At 57.3% G+C, this 19968-nt stretch overlaps 2 protein-coding genes across 3 annotated transcripts in view; one reads left to right on the top strand and one right to left on the bottom strand.

Annotated features, from left to right (window-relative positions):
* The window catches only part of RXRG (retinoid X receptor gamma), a 104441-nt gene that overhangs the window by 68247 nt on the left and 16226 nt on the right, over positions 1-19968 (bottom strand). The gene's annotated exons all lie outside the window — the stretch shown is intronic.
* LRRC52 (leucine rich repeat containing 52) lies at positions 6293-13874 on the top strand. The gene is made up of 2 exons (XM_024552168.2): positions 6293-6914; positions 13549-13874. Exons 1-2 carry the CDS (start codon positions 6293-6295, stop codon positions 13872-13874), a joined length of 948 nt encoding a protein of 315 aa, XP_024407936.2.

Here is a 19968-nt window from a genome sequence, read left to right as displayed (position 1 = left end):
CTCACGACCACTCCAACTCAGACAGAAATAACAGCGATGATGTTTTGTTAAACCCATTCCTGCTGGGCAGGTGCCCTGCTCTTCACGCGGCCTGAATGTTTCATTTACACTCAAAACTGCCTTAGGCATCAGAGGGGATTGTCTCCACTCCCCAGAGAAAACGGAAGAGAAGTTCAGTAAGTCACCAGTTCCACGGCTGACGGCCAGGTCTGCCTGACTCCCAAGTTCATGGCTGAAGCACCAAACGAGTCAGCCCTCCCGGGCAGGAGTATTCAGAGCCCTTCCGGGATGCGATTGGGACCGTGAAGGAAGTGATGCTTTTGTGGCCTGTGAGCTGACCTCTCCACCTGTTATCCAAAGGCAGCAGTAGCCCTGGGTGAGTGGCCTGCTCTCGCTGCCTCGTCCACGAAGACCATCCTCCTTAAACGGGCCCCTGGGGGGCTTTTATTTGCAACAGGAGAGAGAAGACCGGGGTCAGATCACTCACTCCCTTACAAAACACCTGGGTCACATCGCAATGAGTCCTATTAACTGGCAGCGTAACGGCATTAACTGCGCACCCTTCAGCAAGAATGGTTCAGGACCTACTCTGAGCTCAGAGCTCGGCTTGGTATAAATATATTATATTTACATTTGCTCGGCTTGGCAAATAAATCAGACAAGGTCCCCAGGCGCCAAGGAGCTCCCAGTATTCACAGGGAAGTGAACACTTAGGCTACACCATGAGGAGAATGGCCAGGAAAGTACAAAGCCCGGGAAAGCCTGGGTGATACTGTCTGAAGGGACCCACGAAAAAGTAGCATCTGAACAGGACGGGGACTTGAACGAGGTCTTGAAGGACACTCGGGAACGCCTGAGCAACAGAGCTGGAGAAAGAGTGCCCAAGGGTGAACGAGGCTGGGTGTCACAGCGGCAGCCAGCACCCACAGCTCGAGGTGGCCACAAATGAGCTGGGGAAGGGCGCTGGGGTCAGCTCTGCCACAGCTGGACTGTCACATGCTAAGATCGAATGCCGTCTGTACATGGGACAAGAGTGAGCCACCACTAGCTTCTGAGCAGAGGCAGGGAGCAGTGGGAAGCTCTCCTGGGGGCTGGATATTCAACCCATGAATAGGTATCTGGGTCTGAGTGGACTCAGTGGCCCTGAATATTTCATTAAACGAGTTTCCTAAACACGAAGAGTATGATACATTTTAATGCGTTTCTGTCTCTCTCTATGGCAACTAAGTGTAATTTCTCAGAGCTGGCTCCAAAAGATATCTGAAGTGTTTATCTTCACAGGGAACACGTCGAGAGTTTACTCTGGGTATTAAATGTACATCTTTATAGGTTTGGGCTTAATGAGATAGGATTGAAACCCATGTGAACAGGTAGGTTCCTGGAATGAGGGCGGGGGAGAGGGGGATGCTTACAAGTTGCCACGTGGAGGCATTGTTATTAAAAGAACAGAAAAGGGTTAAAAGCCAGCCCATTGCACCCTGGTGTCTAGTTCCACTCCGGCTGCACCAGGATGCCTTATAAATAGCTCACCTACCCTTCCCAGGCCCGGAAGCTGGAGGCCTGAAGTTCAGCCATCCATGTGGTCAGGAGAGGGCCCACCTCCAGTCTCAGACTCTGTGTACCCCCCACCCCACAGGCACTCCCTGGGGCCCCTTTCCTAAGAGACTAATCCGCTTGATGAGGGCCCCACCCACGGGGCCTGGCCAGCCCTCCCCGAGGCGCCCCTCCTGATCCATCACATTGGCCTCTCGGATTAACCCTAGTGTCTAAATTCCACCTCCTGCAGGTACATCCATGTCCCCTGGATTCCCAGAGCATCTTCCCTCGCTGCAAAGAATGTTCGTGGAGGAAATATGGTCCAGCCTACCCCATCCCTCCACACCTGTGACCCCTTCCTCCTCAGCCCCAGCCACATACACAGGCATACACCCAACACCCAACACCAACACCCTACCCTAACCCTAAACATTACACCGTGTCACCTCCCAACTAGCCAGCCCCCACTCAGCCCTCTGGAGTCCCTCTCTAGTCCCTGCTGGCTCCATCCCATCCCTGCCCATAGTCAGTCACGGCCACAGCCACGGCCACAGCCTCTCAGCTGGAGCACTGCAGGAGGCAGGAAGTGCCATGGGGCGCTTGGGCTGGTGGGGAGTTGGCCAGTGTGGGGTCTCCAAGACCAGGAAAGAGCCTCACAGGGCCGGGAGGGGAGGGTGGGCAGGGGCATAAGGCCACGGAGGAGCCGGGGGCAGCTGTCCAGGTGTGAGGCCGGGAGGGCCTGGAGCTGGCAATGGAGGGACGGGAGGATGAGGAGGCTGGATGTGACAGACGTTACCTCACCAGGCACAGATACTCTGCAACTTAGCTTAATAATTCTGTTACTAGGGCAACAGCCAAAGACTCTGTCTCTGCGAGCACCGAACGTGGCAGCTGTCAGCTGGGAAAACAGGGCTGACGGTGAGCGGCAGACTGACGCAACCGCACGTGCGGCCCGGGAGTCTCAGGTGGGCATCTCTCTGTGCAGCTGCCTCCCCACAGCGACGACGTCCACCAGGCACCAGGCGGGAGAGCCCTCCCCGGTCAGCGGGCTCCCACGCCGGGTCCCCACGCGCGTGCCGGCGTGATGACAGCTCCTCCCGGGGTCGTGTGTATTTGTTAGAAGCCACAACTGTGATCCAAGCCCCTGAAAACGGTATGGATTTCCAGGCGTCCTCTGGGGTCGCTCTGGGAACGGAAGCCAAACCAACCCAGTCCTGAAAACAGACCCAAGGCTCACAGGGAGATACAGACATGGAGGGGAGGAGGTGCGTATGCGTGGCCCTGGGGCCCCAGCCTGCAGTCCAGCAGGTTTTGGACATTTTTTCTCTTTTTTTAGAAAAAGATTTTATGTATTTATTGTTAGAGAGAGGGTAAGGGAGAGAGAAGGAGAGGGAAACATTAATGTGTGGTTGCCTCTCACACACCTCCCTACTGGGGACCTAGCCCGCAACCCAGGCATGTGCACTGGCTGGGAATCGAACCGGCAACCCTTTGGTTCACAGGCCCGTGCTCAGTCCACTGGGCCACACCAGCTGTGGTGAAACTCTCTTCTCTTCCAAGAGGACCAGTTCGTCTGCTTCCCAGGGGATGCTTACATGGGGAAGGCAGTGTCCCCATCAGATTCAGCTAAAAGTGGGAGCCTGCCAAGGCTGGACTCAGCTGGAGATTGTGCCCATACCAGGGGCCCCTCAGCCGCTCGCTGGGCACCCGCCCGGCAGGATGGTCACCTGCCCCCTAAAGGGCAGAGGCGGGCTGGTGAGACAGCCACACACACCGAGGGCAGCCCAGCCGTGGCTGACGCTCTAAGTTTGGTCCCTGCAGCCACCTGACAAAGGTCACATGGCCTCAAATACCTCCCCTCCCAGGTGGTGTCTGAGACCTTTCCACGAAGAAGGAATGTGCAGCCCTGAAGAGAGTCGAAAACAATCAAGGCTGCCTCCCCCAATACACAGAGGAGACGAAGAAACCCAGAGATACCCAGCCACTCTACCCAGGGCAAACAGCCTTGTCTGAAACGTCCCAAGGCAGGACTCCTGAAGTAACCTCTCATAGGGTGTCGCTTGAAAAACAGTCTTGAGGACCCTCAGAGTCAGCTAGCTGGGGAAGGCTCCATTCTCTGTTCTGCCTCCTCTAGCCCACTCAGTCTCCGCTTCACAAACATTTCCTGTGTCAAAACGAGGAACACATTTCAGGGACCTGGTCTACACAGGCAAAGCTGAAACTCGCCCCGGGGTGTTGAGATTTCAGGACCCACACACACAGTGCCACCTCCAGCAAAAGGACGGATTTTGGAGGTTAATTGCTGCACTGTTAGGTTAAAACGGCACTCGGAGAGAGAGAGGCGGAGCCAACCGGTGTGGGTCGGTGACCCTGGATGTGCTTCCCGTCTCCCGGGCTTTGCTAAGTGGAAGCTCTGGCAACCCCACAGGCAGACAGGCAAGCCTGAGGCCGAAGCTGCTGTCTCAAGAAAGCCCGTCTGCGGGAGGAGGCCGGAAATTCAGTGGGGCAGCCTGGAGACAGGCTCCCCGAGGACAGGAAGAGTCAGAAAGCAGGAGGAAGGCCAGAAAGATGAGGTGGGAAGTCAGGGAAGCCACTCGGTGAGCCTGAGCGGGCCAGGCAGCCATGAACTCTCATCAGAAGGAGACAGGCTACCGAGGGATTGAGAAAAAAAAAATCCCTCATAGACACAGTCAGCTGCTTGGTCAGGACCAGAGGGGCGGGGGTGGGGGAGGCAGAGGAGGGTAAAGGGGTGGGAGGTGGTGACGGAAGGAGACCAGACTCGGGGCGGTGAGCACGCAGTACGATGTACAGATGACGTGTTGTAGAACTGCACCCCTGAAACCTACGTAATTTTATTAACCAAGGTCACCTCAACAAAGTCCATTAAAACAAGGAACAACCAGCATAGACCACTGCCCACTCTGAGGAAAGCGTCCCCACTGCCCCATCTGACCGCAGCCCCGACCCGGCCCCCGGAGAAATCGGACGGCTCCAGAAACCAGTTCCCCTCTGTGGGCACACGCCTCCCCCAGGCGGTCCCATAAAAGCCACCAGCAAGGAACTTTTTTTTTTAATTATAGGGAAAGGGTCAGTCCCCTATCCATATCGCCCTGCTTCAATTAGTACAATTATCATGGGGGTCATTATTTTAAGTGTTTGCATTTCTACTTAAATGAGGTCACTTTCAATTTGCTAAACACTCCTAAGTCATCATCTTAACTCACGCCCAGTCACCCGAGGAACGCTGAGTAAGTAATCACAGTCAGGCACCAGCCACCCAGCCTCGGATCCACCGAGGTCATTAACTTCTCTCCCGGCGGAGAAGAGGAGGGAGCACTCAGGCGCCAGCCATTGATGGTTATTACCCACCAGGTGCCGGCACGGTGCTAAGCGAAACACGCCTTTCATTTCCTCACCCACACCACAGCTAGCTTTGATAGGGACGCTTTAAAGAATGAAATCATTTTCCAGACTGGATGGCACATTTTAACCCTTAAGGGGCTCTCCGTCCACCCCCCCACACACACCCCCGGCAGGTAGGTAACGCACACAGGTTCACACTGGAAGCACTCAGCTTTGTAAAAGCCCTAGGAGAGTAGAAATGGTGAGAAGTAGGTCGAATCATCACACTCGGGTTTTTCAAAACATACATTTGCATTTTGTTTTAAGGAGAGTACTTACCCTTGTTCAAATGGTCTGGTCAAACACCGGCATGTGTGTAGACAGACAGACAGACAGACGGACACCGGGTCCGGCGGAAGGAGCGCCTGCCTGAGCGTGGTTGGTGGGTACGTGAGCGTCTCACACGAGATGGGCAGCACTTTGAACATTTCGCCTAAAATGTCATACGGGTGCCCGACTGTGACAGAGCGCTGTTACAGAATTACGTGCTTTTGATTTTGCAGTACAAGATTTTGTAGCAAAAAGGGGGCACTACCTGTGCCGGACCCTGTGTGTGTGTGTGATGCACAGCATCATGTGCAAACTAGGAACGCAGGCTCAGAGAGCATCTCAGCAGCGGAAGGCCCCTGCTCACTTCGAAGGTGGCTCCCCCTTTTCCTGTCTTCTCCGGACAACACACAAACAATGGTGCCCACCCAAGTTCAAGGTCCCTCTGAGGAGACACCTTACACAAGTCACTTTGTACATCGGTAAGGAAGGGAGTGGGACTGGAGATTTCCACGTTCCCTATCCGGGCTACCTACGGATGAGAGAGTCCGATGTAACCTAATCCTCTGCCGTGGGGAGCTGTCACACACTCACGCTCACACACACACACACACGCTGAAGACCCCAATCCCCCAGGGGACAGCCACTTACCGACACACTAACACCCCACACCACCCGGAGGGAGAGGCAGCTCCCTCCCCCCCGGCCATATTCTGAGGCTGCTGACATCACAGAGGTGCCCACGGGCAACCTCGCGGTCACACGGCTCTCCCCCGGCTCTCCTTCACTAGCAAACTCCGGGCAAGGGTGAGACCTTTCAGAGCTGCCGAGCGGGCCGGCTGCCAGCGGCAGCCTGGGAGCGCGCCACGGGCAGAGCCGCCCAGCAAGCGGTGGGGCCCTGGGCCTCGCGTCTCAACTTCTGTTGGGTTCTGCTGTAATGGAAAACTGCTTTGCACCAAGCTAGAGTGTTCCGGTTCTTTCCGGCGCCCCGCCTGCCCCTCCGCAGCCTTCTGATCAGAGGGACAGCGCCCGCCAGCCCACTGACGGAAGGTGGAAGGAGAGGGTGGTGGCACAGTGCCTTCCTACTATGTCCCCTGCCCCAGGCCCTGGCCCCGGGTGGCTACTCTTTTCCTTTGGCATGGGGCTGGTGTCGGGGTCCAAGTGTCCAAACAGCTGCCAGTGCCAAGCCCAGGAAGTGGTCTGCACGGGGGCGCAGCTAAAGGAGTACCCCCCCAACATACCCCTGAACACCCGGAGGCTCTACCTGAATGACAACCGCATCACCTTTTTGCCGGCCATGAACCTGGGTCTGCTCAGCGACCTCGTCTACCTGGACTGTCAGAACAACCTGATCGGCAACGTGATGGATTATACCTTCCTCGGGGTCTTCAAGCTCATCTACCTCGATCTCAGCTCCAACAACCTGACCTTGATCTCCCCGTACAGCTTCTCCATGCTCAGCAGCCTGGTGCAGCTGAACCTGTCCAATAACCCACACCTGTCATCTCTGAGCAAGTACACCTTCGCCAACACCAGCTCTCTGAGGCTCCTGGACCTCAGGGACACCGGCTTGCAGACCTTGGACCACGCTGCCTTCCAAAACCTCCCCACGCTGCAGACCCTGTATCTGAGTGGGAACCCCTGGAAATGTAACTGTTCCTTCCTGGACTTCACCATCTACTTAATCGTGTCCCATCTGGACCACCCAGGTGAGGGTGCGATGGGGCGGCGGGGGGAGGGGAAGGGGGGGGACATGTGCTGGAGTCAGAGCCATGGGTTCCAGACAAGGGGGAGCCAGAACACAGGAGGGAGGGGGGCACCTGGCTGAAGCCGATGGAACGAGAGCATGCTTACTGCTCTGCAGGGCCCATCCTTGGGTTGGCTGTGGAGCAGTAGGGACCTGGAGGGAGGCTCTGGGAGAGGAATTCAAAGAGCCGAGCTCTGGCCCCAAACTCAGCATGTGCTCACAGGCTGCCCTTGGCAGAGTCACCGATTCTCCGGGCCTCAGCTTCCTGATCCCTAGGCTGGGGACCAAACACACAGAGCTATCGGGTCGACGGACAAGGGTGAGTGTGGAAACGGTAAAGGACCGGAGTGACAAAGGAAGAGAGTAACACAGGGGCACCGTATCCCGCTGGGAAGTATTTTAATCTGTTCCGTTCAGACGCCGGGTTCCAGGATGCCAGCACACCCTGTCACTCACAGGCGGCAGAAAACCCAACAGGCGCTGCGTAGCAGGGCAAGTTCGATAGGCTTGGGGGGGGACACGTGAGCCCCCGGACAGTGAGAGAGGGGAGGGCCGGGGAGGGGAGCGGCTTCGATACGGGCGACCCTTTGTCTTCAAGATGCTGACTTCTCAGGCCGCAGGGGACGGCCTGAACCGGGTCTCACCTGGTAGATCTCCAGGCTGGCCGCTGCCACTCTGTCCACTGCCCCCTCCCTTCTGCCAGGGCCCTGGGGGGAACCCCAGCGCCTCTTCGCTCATCTTTCAGACAGGTGTAAGAATAGAACCAATGCGCCGAGTTCTGGCACACCGTAAGCATTCCGTACACACTCGCTTGGCAGATGTGGAGAGACAGAGTCAGGTGACCAGCACCGGGTGGCGGGAAGGGTCAGCACACGTGGTGGGAAAGGCCAGTGCACCTGTCCGGGAGACGCAACTGCACAGGTGCCTGTGCGGCACAGGTGGGATGGGGAAGGAGGGCAGCAGGTCCCAGGGCTCTCGTCCCGGGGAAGACCGGACAGAGGGAATCTTGGAGGGAGCTGGGCTGTTACACAAGTTATGGACCCAGGGGCTGAGCCCCTGGAGAACAAAAAACCAGAAGCCTGACCGGGCCTGGTCTCAGCCCGGCTGTGAGCCTCTGGCGTGGCCAGCGGCAGCAGGGCGGCCGTTGCTGGGCCTGAAAGTGAAGCTCTCCCTAGAGACCAGCACCCCCCGCCCCGCCTCTCCAGAAACAGGTGTGGACGTGCAGGTGGCTTTCCGGGGATGAGGGCAAGGAGGCCAGTCCCACTGTGGGGAGAAAGAGTCACGCACTTGCTGTGCTTGGGGGCCTGCAGGGCCCTGAGCAATTCCTTTCTTCCAATATCTCCCCGTCTGAGGCCTCTCACGGGGCTCAAATGAGCCGTCTGAGGTCCACCCTTCCGAGTCCCAAAAAGTGCTCCTATCTTGAAGAGGACCCTGCAAAAATACATGAATCCCTGGCCAGCATGACGCGCGTGCCCCTAACTCTACCAGCTCTTGCTTCAGAGGAAGGAGGAAATTCTTGGGAAATCCAATAAGCTGAGATTTTCCTGCAACCTGTGTCACCTTGAAGGAAGCTGAGTCCGGGGAAAGAAATGGGGAGGTCATAAGACAAAAGGCATCAGGACGACAATGTGTCTTTCCCATGCTACATTCTGGCTAAAGCCGCCCCCACGGAGCAGCAGCAGGCGTGTTCCGTTCACCAGATTTCATGGCTACACCGAGCAGGAACATCGAGGCTTGGTGCTATTACCAAAGGTCTCCTCTAAAGAGACCCTCCAACGGGACACGCGCCAGAGGCACTGAAATCCGCCGGGGCTCTCCAAGGGTCCAGGCGCTCACTTTGCAATGCAGACATTGTGGGAGAGGCAGCGGTGGGCCGCCCTGGACCAGCTGCCAGGACGCTCTGAGCCCTGATCCTCCTGATCGATACGGAGCTGAAACAGACACACGGAGCCCATTTCCTTTCTGGCAGAGGTCAGCAAAGACGAGGACCCGCTCCTGGTGGGAGCTGGAATTTTCCAGTCACCAGAGCTATTTGAAGGTGAGAGTGGCAACTGAGCCCCACCCCGAACAGCGCTCCCTCGCAGGACCGGGTCCAGGCCTCTCCTGATGCTCTCAGAGCAAAAGGGGGGCCTCCCCGCACTCCCAAGGCCTGGTCCAGCGCTGCCCGGTGGAGACGGTCCAGATGCGGTCAGTCCCTGAGCCCTTGAAATGTGGCGAGTGCGACTGAGGAACTGGACTTTTTCTTTTACTTCATTCCTATTCGTCTGAACAGCCACATGAGGGGCCAGTGGCTGCCATGTGAGTCCGTACCACCTTTTAAAGAGGATGCTTTTGAACCCTGCCTCCTCACAGCATGGAGCTCCCCTGCCATCCAAGTTCAACTCTTCTCCCGGTGCTGGGGGACACACCACTGTCCCTTCACCTCGAACGTGGATTGTTTGTTCATCCTGCAGCCAAGTTGTCGGGGTGCTTTGACCGCAGAGCGAGAGAGGTCACAGTTCCTGACTTTAATAAGACAAGGGAGACAAGAGGGAGAAAGCACCGGGGAAGCCAGAGGGCACGGCCCTGGCCCCCAAAAAGCCACGGTGTGATTTCAGATATCCTCTCTCTGAGCCTTGCCTGTCCCTGAGGGAAGGGAGTAGGGTCACACACTGTCTTAGGTCCCCCTAGCCGGCCGTCCAACAACCTAAATAGAAAGGCAAGGTGCACTTAGATGAAGTGAGAGGATGCTAGTGGGCAGCGGATGGTGTCCCAGACGAGCCACGATGGGTCTGTGCCAAGGGCACTGTCCCTAGAGATGGGACTATGGTCACACAGCTGCTGGTGTGATTAAGAAGCAGGCGGCCTGGCTCCCCACTCCTGCACTCCCCACCCCGTCCTAAGTGCCCCGTTTTTGACTAGAACAACATCTCTACCACCACCACCCTCCCCCGCCGACCCGGGAACTCAGTGCCCTGCCCTCTCCCTCCAGGCCTGGCCTGCTCAACCAGCGGTTCTCGAACTCTGTGAGCACAGGAACCCAGGCCCAGAGATTCTGGGTCAGACAGCCGTAGGGGCAGGTGCGCCTCAGGCCACATCCCGGGACCCCTGTGCCAATGGCCTGTGTTCTAGCCCCACAGCAGCTACTCTAACTGGGCCGGTGCAGAGACATTAGTGGGTGATAATGTTTCCAAATGTCTCCCTCATGCGGCATTTGCAATGTGACCGGGAACAATCAGAAACAGTGAGAACTCACAAAGGGACAGGTGCCAGGGGTGGGCGTGGGGTGGTTTCAGGACAGAGGGACCCTCTGTGTCAGCTGTTCAGTGACAGTCCCCAGGCGGTCCTGCATGAGCCAGTGGTCTGGGCAGGACTGCCACAAAGGATGGGGGGGGCAGGGCAAAGCCACTCGGGGCATCTGCGTGGAGCAGATGGCTCCATCCTGTGCTGTTCCGGGTCCAGGCCATTTGAGTGTGCTGTGAGCAGAGAGCATCCTTGCCTCGTTCCAAGGCTATTCCTCCCTGCACTAAAGGCTGCTGTGACTGGGTCACCACCCCGCGTCCACCCACCCACCCAGCACTCAGATTTCCAGAATGAGCTAGGTCCTCACACTTCCGCTGCCGCAGGCGCCGGTCCCCGCAGCAGAGGCCAGAGCGAAGGGCTGGGGAAGGACACTGCCCAGGCTGTGCAGGGCCCTGCTCACCTGTGTCCCCACCTGACCTCAAAGCCCTGGCCTGCGGCTTCCCCCAGCTGACAGCCGGAGGAGCAGCCCCAGGGGGCCAGTGAGGGGCTAAGAGGGGACAGCTGTGCCAGGTGTCCCTAAACCACCCAGAAAACCCGAGAGACGAGGGGGCAGCACACCTGTGCAGTTCAGGAAGGGTCCCAGCCCAGCCCAGTCAGGTTCCCTGAGAGCAGGTGAGCTCAGAAACGCCGGGCCTCTTGCCCCTCCGAGCCCCTGTTCCTGGCACACGGGTTCCTACCTGAGAGCAGCGTGCTACACGTGGAAATAAATAAGGGGGTAGGTTATGTTTCCTTAGGAACGGTTTGCAGGAAGGATTTAAACATTAATGACACCTGTAATTATACCTGGGCTCTTTAACTGGGGCGAAGGCCCGGGGCCCACGGGATGGGGCCAAGCGAGGGAGTACGTGGGTCCAGGCACCTGTTGGGGAGGTGAACGGGGCCCTGAGTGCCGCAGTGCCCAGCACACACAATGGTACCTGGTAGGTTTTTGTCAGAGGCAAGCAGATCGAGCAAGCCAGAGAGGGAATGATTTATAAACAGTGGGCTCATTCTGTAGCATGGGAATAATTAAAACTACACGGCAGGGTAATCAAGAGCAGAGGTTAATTTTGTAAAGCACCTCACGTATCAGGCAGTCCGGAAGTAGATGGGTCTATAATCTCGAAGCCATCATACCAGAGCAGGAAAAGGATGGGCAATCAACAAGCTAAGGAAAGGAAAGGAAATAATGAATAGAAGGCAACAACGTGGAGGGAAAGGGACATCAATAAGCGGTGAACAGAAACAGTTAATCTAAATGTATCAGTCTAACATGGAATGTTAATGGACTGATTCGCATACAAGGTTTGCTAGACTGGATACAAAACAACACCCAGCTACGTGCTGCTCACCAAAAATATGCCTTAAGTATAGCCACACAGAAAGAGTAACAAGGATGGGAAAAGATACACAGAGCGAACCCTAACCCCGGAAACTCGATACAGCCCTTCTCCTGGCCTTGAAGGCCAGCAGCGGGCAGCGTTACTTGAGATGATGGGAAAGGGTCAGGCTCCCAGGAGGAGGTGGATGGCGGCTATTACCTCCTCTGCACCTCACCGTGTAGCTTCACTGTGTGAGGCAGAGTGTGACGGGACCGTGCGCAGAAGCAGAGCCACGCACGCCCCGAGCTAGAGACTTGAACGTGCTTCCCTCAATAACGAATAGACCACTAGTAAGGAGGAGACGCGATGGTTCAGAAAAGTCGACAGAAAGTCAGCAAAGATCAAGAGTCAGGAAAGGTGTGGAAGGGCTCTCTAAACCCACACCCGGGTCAGCACCCATGGGACCAGGGACCCAGCAAAGAGCCCACACGCAGCGCTCCAGGCCACGGGCCGCCGTCGCTACAACTGACTTCACGTTCGGCCATAAAGCATGTTCTCAATAAATCCCACAGCACAGAGATCATAGAGGGCACATCTCTGAACGCAGTCGGCGCCACTAGAATTCGAGAATAAAAACAGTACTATCCAACCCCCAAATATTTAAAAAGTTAACTAGTTCTTCCCATGAATGATGGTCCTTATGAACAGGGACGAGGATCACACACGGATTACATGAGCTGAAAGCCGTCCTCTTAGGGTGGAAAAACTGCCCCCTCCTGGGGTAAACGACCACCCAGCAAGGTAGCACATGGTGGGGGCAGTAAGGGGGCTATGAGGAAATGCCACAGAAGAGTTCGGCGGTGGGGACAGTTACATGTCCTCTGAGCCACAGGGGTGAGGTTGGAGAAGGTCTCTTGGGAAGATGCATTTGCACTTGACCCTGAGGGACAGAAAAGCAGCACTCGTGAAAAATCGGGGGGGGGGGGGGAGGAGCAGTGCAGGGCAACAAAGACAGCTTCAGGCAGGACGAGGAAGAGGAGGGCGCTGATGCGACTGGAGCTGGGAGCGGAGAAGCCAGAGGGGGAAGGCGGAAGGGGCAGGTGCTCAGGGGGCCCACAGGAGAGTGGGGTTTGGGGGGCTCAGAGCCAGAGAGCCGTGGGCAGAGCTGTGCTTGAGGAAGGAAACCCCGGGCGTGTGGGAAGTGGACCGGAGCTGGGAGACTAGGGACCAGTGGGCATCTTGCAGTGACAGGGAGCAGGGAGGAGGACAGAGAAAGTGGGTAGAAAAACCCAGGCCCCTCCCCCCACAGCCACCCACACCCCTCGCTTAAGAGCAGCCTGACAACTTGATACAATCACCGCCTAATTGCTCCTTTGAAGGTAACGCTCTAAACGGAGAAACGAGTGGTTGATGTCTAGTCTCATCTCTGCCGCCCAAGCCCCAGTGTGAAAGCCACATAAATCTCCTGAGAAACATAACGTGATACCCCCACCCCAGACACACCCAGCCCCTCCGAAGCCCACGGTTTCCTTTCTCAGCACATCATTCTTTGTCGGTTACCAAGTGGAGGCTGGGGCCCACGGCCGAGCCCCTCCCACTAGAATCCCTGAGGAGCTACCCAGAGCCTCCCCTGCTGGGCCTCTGCACCCACCCCACCCAGGGGAGGGGGGCCTCCTGGCCGAAGCCCCAGAGCTGCTGAACCAGGCCGAAGGAGACACTCTGAAGGGTCGCTGTGTCCCTGCCCCTCTCCTCTCCTGCCAGATCTCCACGGCCGGGCTGCCCGGGGGCTGCTGACCACACTCAGTCTCAGAGGGCGTCTTCCTCCCCTTCCTCTGTCACAAACCCCTGCGCTGGGATTGGAGATGCTGCATCTCTGACGAGGCCCCGGTGGTGCCCCCAGACCATACCTGGAGCAGCGAGGGCGGGTCCAGACCACCCCTCCAGATGCCCTTTGGCCTCGGGACCCTGGGGGTCCGCCGTTTCAGCATTCTGCCTGCTGTGCTTTTCCTCCAGATGGCCAGAATGCCACATGCGTGGAGCCCACGGAGCTGGCCGGGTGGCCCATCACGCAGGTGGGGAACCCGCTGCGGTACATGTGCATCACACACCTGGACGGCCGGGACTACCTCTTCCTGCTGCTCATCGGCTTCTGCATCTTCTCGGCGGGCACCGTGGCCGCCTGGCTCACGGGCATGTGCGCCGTGGTCTACCAGACCGCCCGGCGCAAGTCCAGCGAGGCGGAGGACGAGGACGAGCGCGGGCAGCGGGTGGTGGTCAGCCGGCGGATTTTCCAGAGCAAGGTGGACACGGGCCAGGACGGCTTCCCGCAGCTGATTTAGCCGCCAGGGGCCACTCGCGGCCAGGCCACCTGGCCCAGGCTCCCGCCTCCGCCCTCGCCCTCCCTGCCCACTCCCGCAGAGCGGTCCTAGGGGTTGGAACTTATCCGTAAAATAAAAGGTTTGGTTGCCGGTTCACAGGCTGGTCCTTTCCTGCTCGACCTGCCCAAGGGCACGGCTGAGGGCTCAGCAGGACGGCAGACCGAAGCCCTGAGCAGGTGACTCTACCCTCCGCTGGGTACTGGAGCGGGCGGAGAAATACGGGGTGCAAGGTGCGCCCTCCGAGGGTAAACAGTTCGGAGGAATCACGGTAAAATGCATCAACTGGGGAAAAATACAGACCCAGAGACAAGAGCTGACGTGGATGGGAGCCGCCCTTGGGCATCGGCACGCTCCCTCCTAACAAAGGCAGTGAGCCCGCGACGCCCACCCGAGCTCACAGTGGCAGAGTGCGGCCTGGGCACGTTAAAGACGGGGCCACCCAGACGGTCAGAAGCAAAGCCCCCCAAGCCCACGTTCTCCCCTTCACACAAAGCGGTCCTCCACCCCGGAGATGTCTGTCCACAGGCTCGTCGCGTGGGCCCTGGACAGAGCTCGGGAGGGAGGCTGCAGAGGGGCCTCCACGTGCCGCAACGTGCCCAGCCCTGACCCAGCTTTTTGCTCAGGTTCTCACCGGTTAGCGCTCGATAACCAGGTCAGGTGGTCATGTCTAGCCTTGTTTTCCTGAAGCTCAGAGAGGCTCCGGCACTAGCACACAGTCGTACGGTGGCCAGGAGGCAGAACAGTGGCTGACCCCAGGCCGCCGCTCCCCACGCCCGTGCATCCAGCACAGCAACCACACACCGTGTGGTCCAGCTCCCGGGGCGGCCCCTCTCACAGCCAGGGTGCAGAGCCCAGGGCAGGACAAGAGGAGACAGCGTGTTGGAGAGGGACGCAAGGCCAGGCCCTGTAGGGCCTCAGGTGCACCTGCTCCTCAGGGTTAGGACGGCCGAGCTGCGGTAACAGGTAAACCCTGAAGTATCATGAGCTCAGCACAATGAAGTCTCACCCCTCACAGGGGGCGTGGGAAGGGGCACGGGTAGAGGCAAAGGGCGAGGATGGAGGGGCTTCTCCTGCTTCTCGGCCTGCCAAGTCCATAGGCAGCGTCCGTCTAGGCAAAGCTATCAAGGAACAAAACAAGCATGTTCTTTACCAATATAAAAAAAAAAATCCAAAGTGTTTCAAGGGTCCGCCCCCAGGGAGGGGACACGGGGAGCAGGAGGGAAGGCTGCTGCTTCTCCCAGCAAATGGCATAGGACTCCAACCTTTCAATAAACTGTGTGTGTGCATTTGGTAAAAATGAGTGAGTGTGTGTTTTTTTAAAGACTGGCTGGTCTAGGGCATTGCCACCTTCCAGAGGGTTCCTGAGCCCCTAGCACAGAGGGACGGCCGCCCCATACGGCTTGGGATTGTCTGGGGTGCCCTGCCTGTGCCCCCTCAGTGGCTCCTTCCCCACAGCCAAGTGCGGGGCAGCAGGCCTAGCCCTGGGCCCGGCCCCCCGCAGAAGTAGCGCGAGGCTTGTGTTCTTCCGTCCGCTGCACCCGGCGGGCCGTGCCCACGGCAGGGACTCTGCGGCCCTCTGACCAGCCGCCCCACAGGAGCAACCTGACACAGAAGCTCCGAAACCACGCAGAAGAAAGAAAAGAACTTGGTTCTGCCCCGACATTCAAACCACAGGCTCTTGCTCCTTCCGTTGGCTCCCAGGAAGCCCACTGTGGACAGTCCAGTAAAACCGGTGGGAGATCAGCCTCCCACCCCTGACCAACAGCCCTGAAGGTGGGGGGGAAACACCCGCTCTCAGCGAGGTCCGACCGGCCGGCCCCAAACACGCCACACGCCAGAGTCCGCGTCTATCCTCGGATCCCCCTGGGTCTCCGTGGATTCTCTCTCGGGACCAGGTCAGCAGTTCCGCCCAGGCTGCACAGTCCTGTGCCCAGCTCCTGACCCCTGGCCACACGGCCACCCAGGCTGTGAAACCAGAGGGATCGAGTCACAAGACCTGGGTTACCACGAGCTAGGAAACGGGGCGAAATTGTGAAAATTTCGCTGTGGCTCTTCAGTTGTGTAAAGGGCATTCGTGGTCACTGTGCCATCTGGCTGGACCTGACTGGCACCCAGAATCCCCTGGGTTAGAGGAGAAAGAATCAGCCACAAAGACCCCAGAATTCCCATCCGAGGTCTTTGGCTCTCATCTCACCTTGACCTCCACCAGCACAGCTGCTGAGATGAGCGCAGAACCGTCCCAGGCCCGTTTCTGAGGACGTTCTCCCGGGCACCGCTGAGCAGCGTGGGTTCCCTGCGATGCTGACCCCCCTTCCCCAACCTGACAGCACGTGAGAGAGCGAAAACCTGGATTAGCACCTTGGCCTTTTAGCCCGGGAAACAAGGAGCATGCTGGACCGGCTGCAGCAAGCTGGTCTCCAAAGAGACCTGGAAAGCAAGTGAAATCTTCACTGCAATTTCTGTACGAGGTGCCAGGGGGCGTCCCGTTCTTCGTCGTCGTCATCATCATCATCATCATCATCATAACAACAACAATAACTTCTCCAGACCCTTTTGCCATCTCTCATTGAGCACGGAGGCACTTCCAAGTTCAAGTCCACCCTCCCCAAATGCCCCCAAACCACCTCTCAAGTCTCCATCCTTCAGGATTCCTGTTCTGGAATGCTCTGCCTACCCCCAGCACAGCCCTGCCTGCCCACGGAGGCAGCTCAACCATTCAGCTCTTGCTCCTTCTCCCCTGGGACCCACAGAACAGAAGCAGCCGCCCCCCACCCCCCACCGACAAGCTGCTCTTCTTCTAGAAGGCAGGGGGAGGAAAAGGGTCTGGACGGGAACTTGTCCACTGGTTTGTCTTATCCCATCTGGTCACTGCAATACGGATGTCCAGGGGGCTGGAGTCGATGGCCCGGGTTGTCTGTCACTGTATGTGACTTTGGGGTAATTAACTCAACTCACTTCGCTTCTATTTCTTACTTTGTTTCACGTTTATTGTTATTTCTAACAGAATTTTCATTTGTTGGTTCTATGAACTGTATGGCCAGAAAACAAAAGTGACAAATATGTCATATTTGTCTACATTTTCTCAGAAAAGTCTTGCTTTCCATCCGGCTGGGACTCTTCTCTCAGCTCACCAATGCAAGCTTCTGATCAGCCCCCATCGACACAGTGCGCTCTTTGCTGATTTTATTTTATCTTTTTATCATCTTTTTTTCTGGACGCCCCTCCCCTCTGGCCACCCTCAGCCTGTTTCTTTGGTCTCTTTGTCTAGAAAAGAAGGGGACAGTGATTCCTTCCTCACAAGGACGCGGTGGCCATTAGGTAGAAACATGTTCGCGCGCTTTGTCACAGGAAAACAAGTGCACCTTAAAGTGCCCTGCGGACGTAACTCCTCACCCTGCTGGCCTCAGTTCTCTGCCTTGGTCCGGACATTATACACGCACCATCAACCGCGACAGAAGGTTTAATAAGACACTCAGACACATAAAATGGTCTGTTTTCTAAGTCGGTCCCTCTTCACAGTCTCGGCTAGAACCTCAGGTGGGCCACCTAACTCTGCCAACTCGTTCTGGCACACTCCGTAAGGTGGGACTCTCTGAAGAGACACCCCCACCCCGTTCCAAATCTGAATTCCTAGTCCTCAGCCCAGGCGCCCCGTAAAACTTCAAGCCTCGGCTAGCCATCGCACAAAAGATATTTCTGCGTGGGACCCCCTTTTTAAAGGGGATTCCCACTAATGTTTAATTACAGCAATCAAGCTCCCCGCCATCTCCAAGTTCCTAACGAGCAGCAGACAAAGGCAGCAGACCCAGGGGACGTGAGGGAGGGGACTCAGGGAGTCAGGTCAGCAGGGGAACGACTGTGAGAGCCAGGACCGAAGGGACAACGGCCTGAGGAAGAGGCACCAGGCACTTGCACAAAAATACCTAGTCAACTCCTTCTAAAACGTGAAGTTGTGAGCCCGTGGATCCCCTGATTTCCGGGGAAAACACGTGAGAAGGTGTCGGTGTGAGTGAGTCAGGTTGGGTAGCGGGGGGCCTAGAAAGGGAACACGAAAGCCCAAGGGGTAAGCAAGCGACAGAGGACGGCAACAAGACCGCGGGTCTTCTTTACGTTTGGCCTCCCCACTGGGGATGTGGCCCCCCGGGGCCAGGTGGAGGAGAACCCGTCAGCTCAGGAAAGGGGACGGGGCGGAGGAGCTGAAGAGGTGGCTTTGACCTTGGCTCAGGATGCCTGCCAGCTAGCCCATCACTGGGCAGGGGAGGATGATGGGTGAGAGAAGATGGGGGTCAGCCGCTGGGAAGAGGCTTTTAAAGAGACTATCGAGTTACTCTCTTTGCCAGATTCCACACGGGACAGATCATCAGTAACAGACTTAGTCTCCCTGGGTCTTCCCCGAGGAAGACCTTCTGCAGGACCCGAGGGCTCGCAAGGGTGGGTGGTAAGGACTCCACCGGCAAGGATGAGCGCGCAAGCGGGTGAGACACTACAAGCCCGGATGGATGGATCGAGGGCTCCCGGTATAAGACTGAGACCTGACGGGAAGGAGCGGCACTGCATTCTGCTCCCAAGCAGTGGTGCAAGCGCGGCCGCAGAGAGCCAAGGAGCCCCGCGCAGGACGGAAGGCTGCGTCTCGGGAACTCCACTCCCTGATCGCGTTTCAGCGGCAGGACAGACGGGCACCGCCAAGCCGGGCCCAGCGTCCTGGCTGTGGCTCCTCGCCGTCCCTTCTGGTTCTATCTGTGAGTCACGGAAAAACCTGGAAACGCTATACAGACACCAAACACGAAAATGTTTCCAAGGGACCCAGGATGCTGTTCCAAGAGGAGCAGCTTTTCCCGTGACCTGAATATCTGCCCTCCCCGCCCCACCCCCACCCCCACCCCCGCATGTTCTCAGCACGGTCCCTGCATAGGGGCAACCGAGTTAAACATCTCAAGGAAAACTGGGCCGGGTGGTGAGATGGCCTTAGAGGGGTGAGGATTTTTCCCCAAAGAGGACAATTTTGTCCTTCGGAGCATATCTGAAGACTCGACTATCTGCCTGTGCCTTCTTTGATTGCGGACACTTCCACTCCTCCAAGTTAACTGTTCTCAAAGTCAGTGTCGAGGTCTTCACCATCTGGCTGAGAGGTCAGACATCACGCAGATTCTGACGGGCATCCACGCATCCACTCGACAAACAAATATTCAGCAGGACACGACACCTACCTGGAAAATACCCACGCGGCCAGCAGAATGGGGCATATGAAAATGGTGGAGAGACAGGCCTTATTCGAGACACGCACACACACACATCAGGTGGGAAACACTCACAGCCCTGAGAGGGGACAGACGAGGCGCCGAGCCCCGTGAGTTCGGCGAAGGCTGGGATTATTCCGGGGAGAAAGCGGTGTGTCAGGTGACGTCTGAAGGAAGAATGCAGACCCGTAGGGTGAAAGGTGCATGCGCCCGGGGCGGGGGGGCGGGGGGGGGTGGTCAGCGATGGGCCTGAGCAGCAGACACAGGAAACCGGACGCTTGCCAGTCCGGCATGTAACGCAGGGGGACGAGAGTTGTTAGAATAAGCTGCATGGTTTCACCACTGCACTTACTCACCCTGTTCACCCAGACAGGTGAGAGAGGCGGTCCCTGTGGGTTAGCAGTGAGAGCCAAACTGCTTTGGGTGCTGGAGGTTTATTGAAGGGCTTTTTTTTTTTCTAATTATTGATTTCAGAGAGAGGGGGCAGGGGAGAGAGAAAGAAACCTTGACTTGCTGTTCCACTTATTGGTGCATTTGCTGGTTGCTTCTTGTTTATGCCCCTGACCGGGGACCGAACCCACAACCTTACTGAATCGGGACGATGCTGTAACCAACTGAGCTACCCGGCCAGTTCCTGGTGTTGGGGACTTCCATTCCTGGCAACAAGACGTAAAAACCCAGAATGACTGTTTCAGCACATCCTTCTAATTCAAAGACGGCAGGTCCTGCTAAGGGGAGATGGGAGTGAGAAGGTTACTTCCCAGTTGCCACAGCGAACGGACAAGATGAGCCTTCGATGCTTGTCAGCTGCCTCTGTT

Source organism: Desmodus rotundus, chromosome 12, assembly GCF_022682495.2.
Source record: "Desmodus rotundus isolate HL8 chromosome 12, HLdesRot8A.1, whole genome shotgun sequence".
Taxonomy (NCBI): domain Eukaryota; kingdom Metazoa; phylum Chordata; class Mammalia; order Chiroptera; family Phyllostomidae; genus Desmodus; species Desmodus rotundus.
Note: the sequence above shows the minus strand (reverse complement) of the source record. Positions and strands in the feature narration are given on the sequence as shown.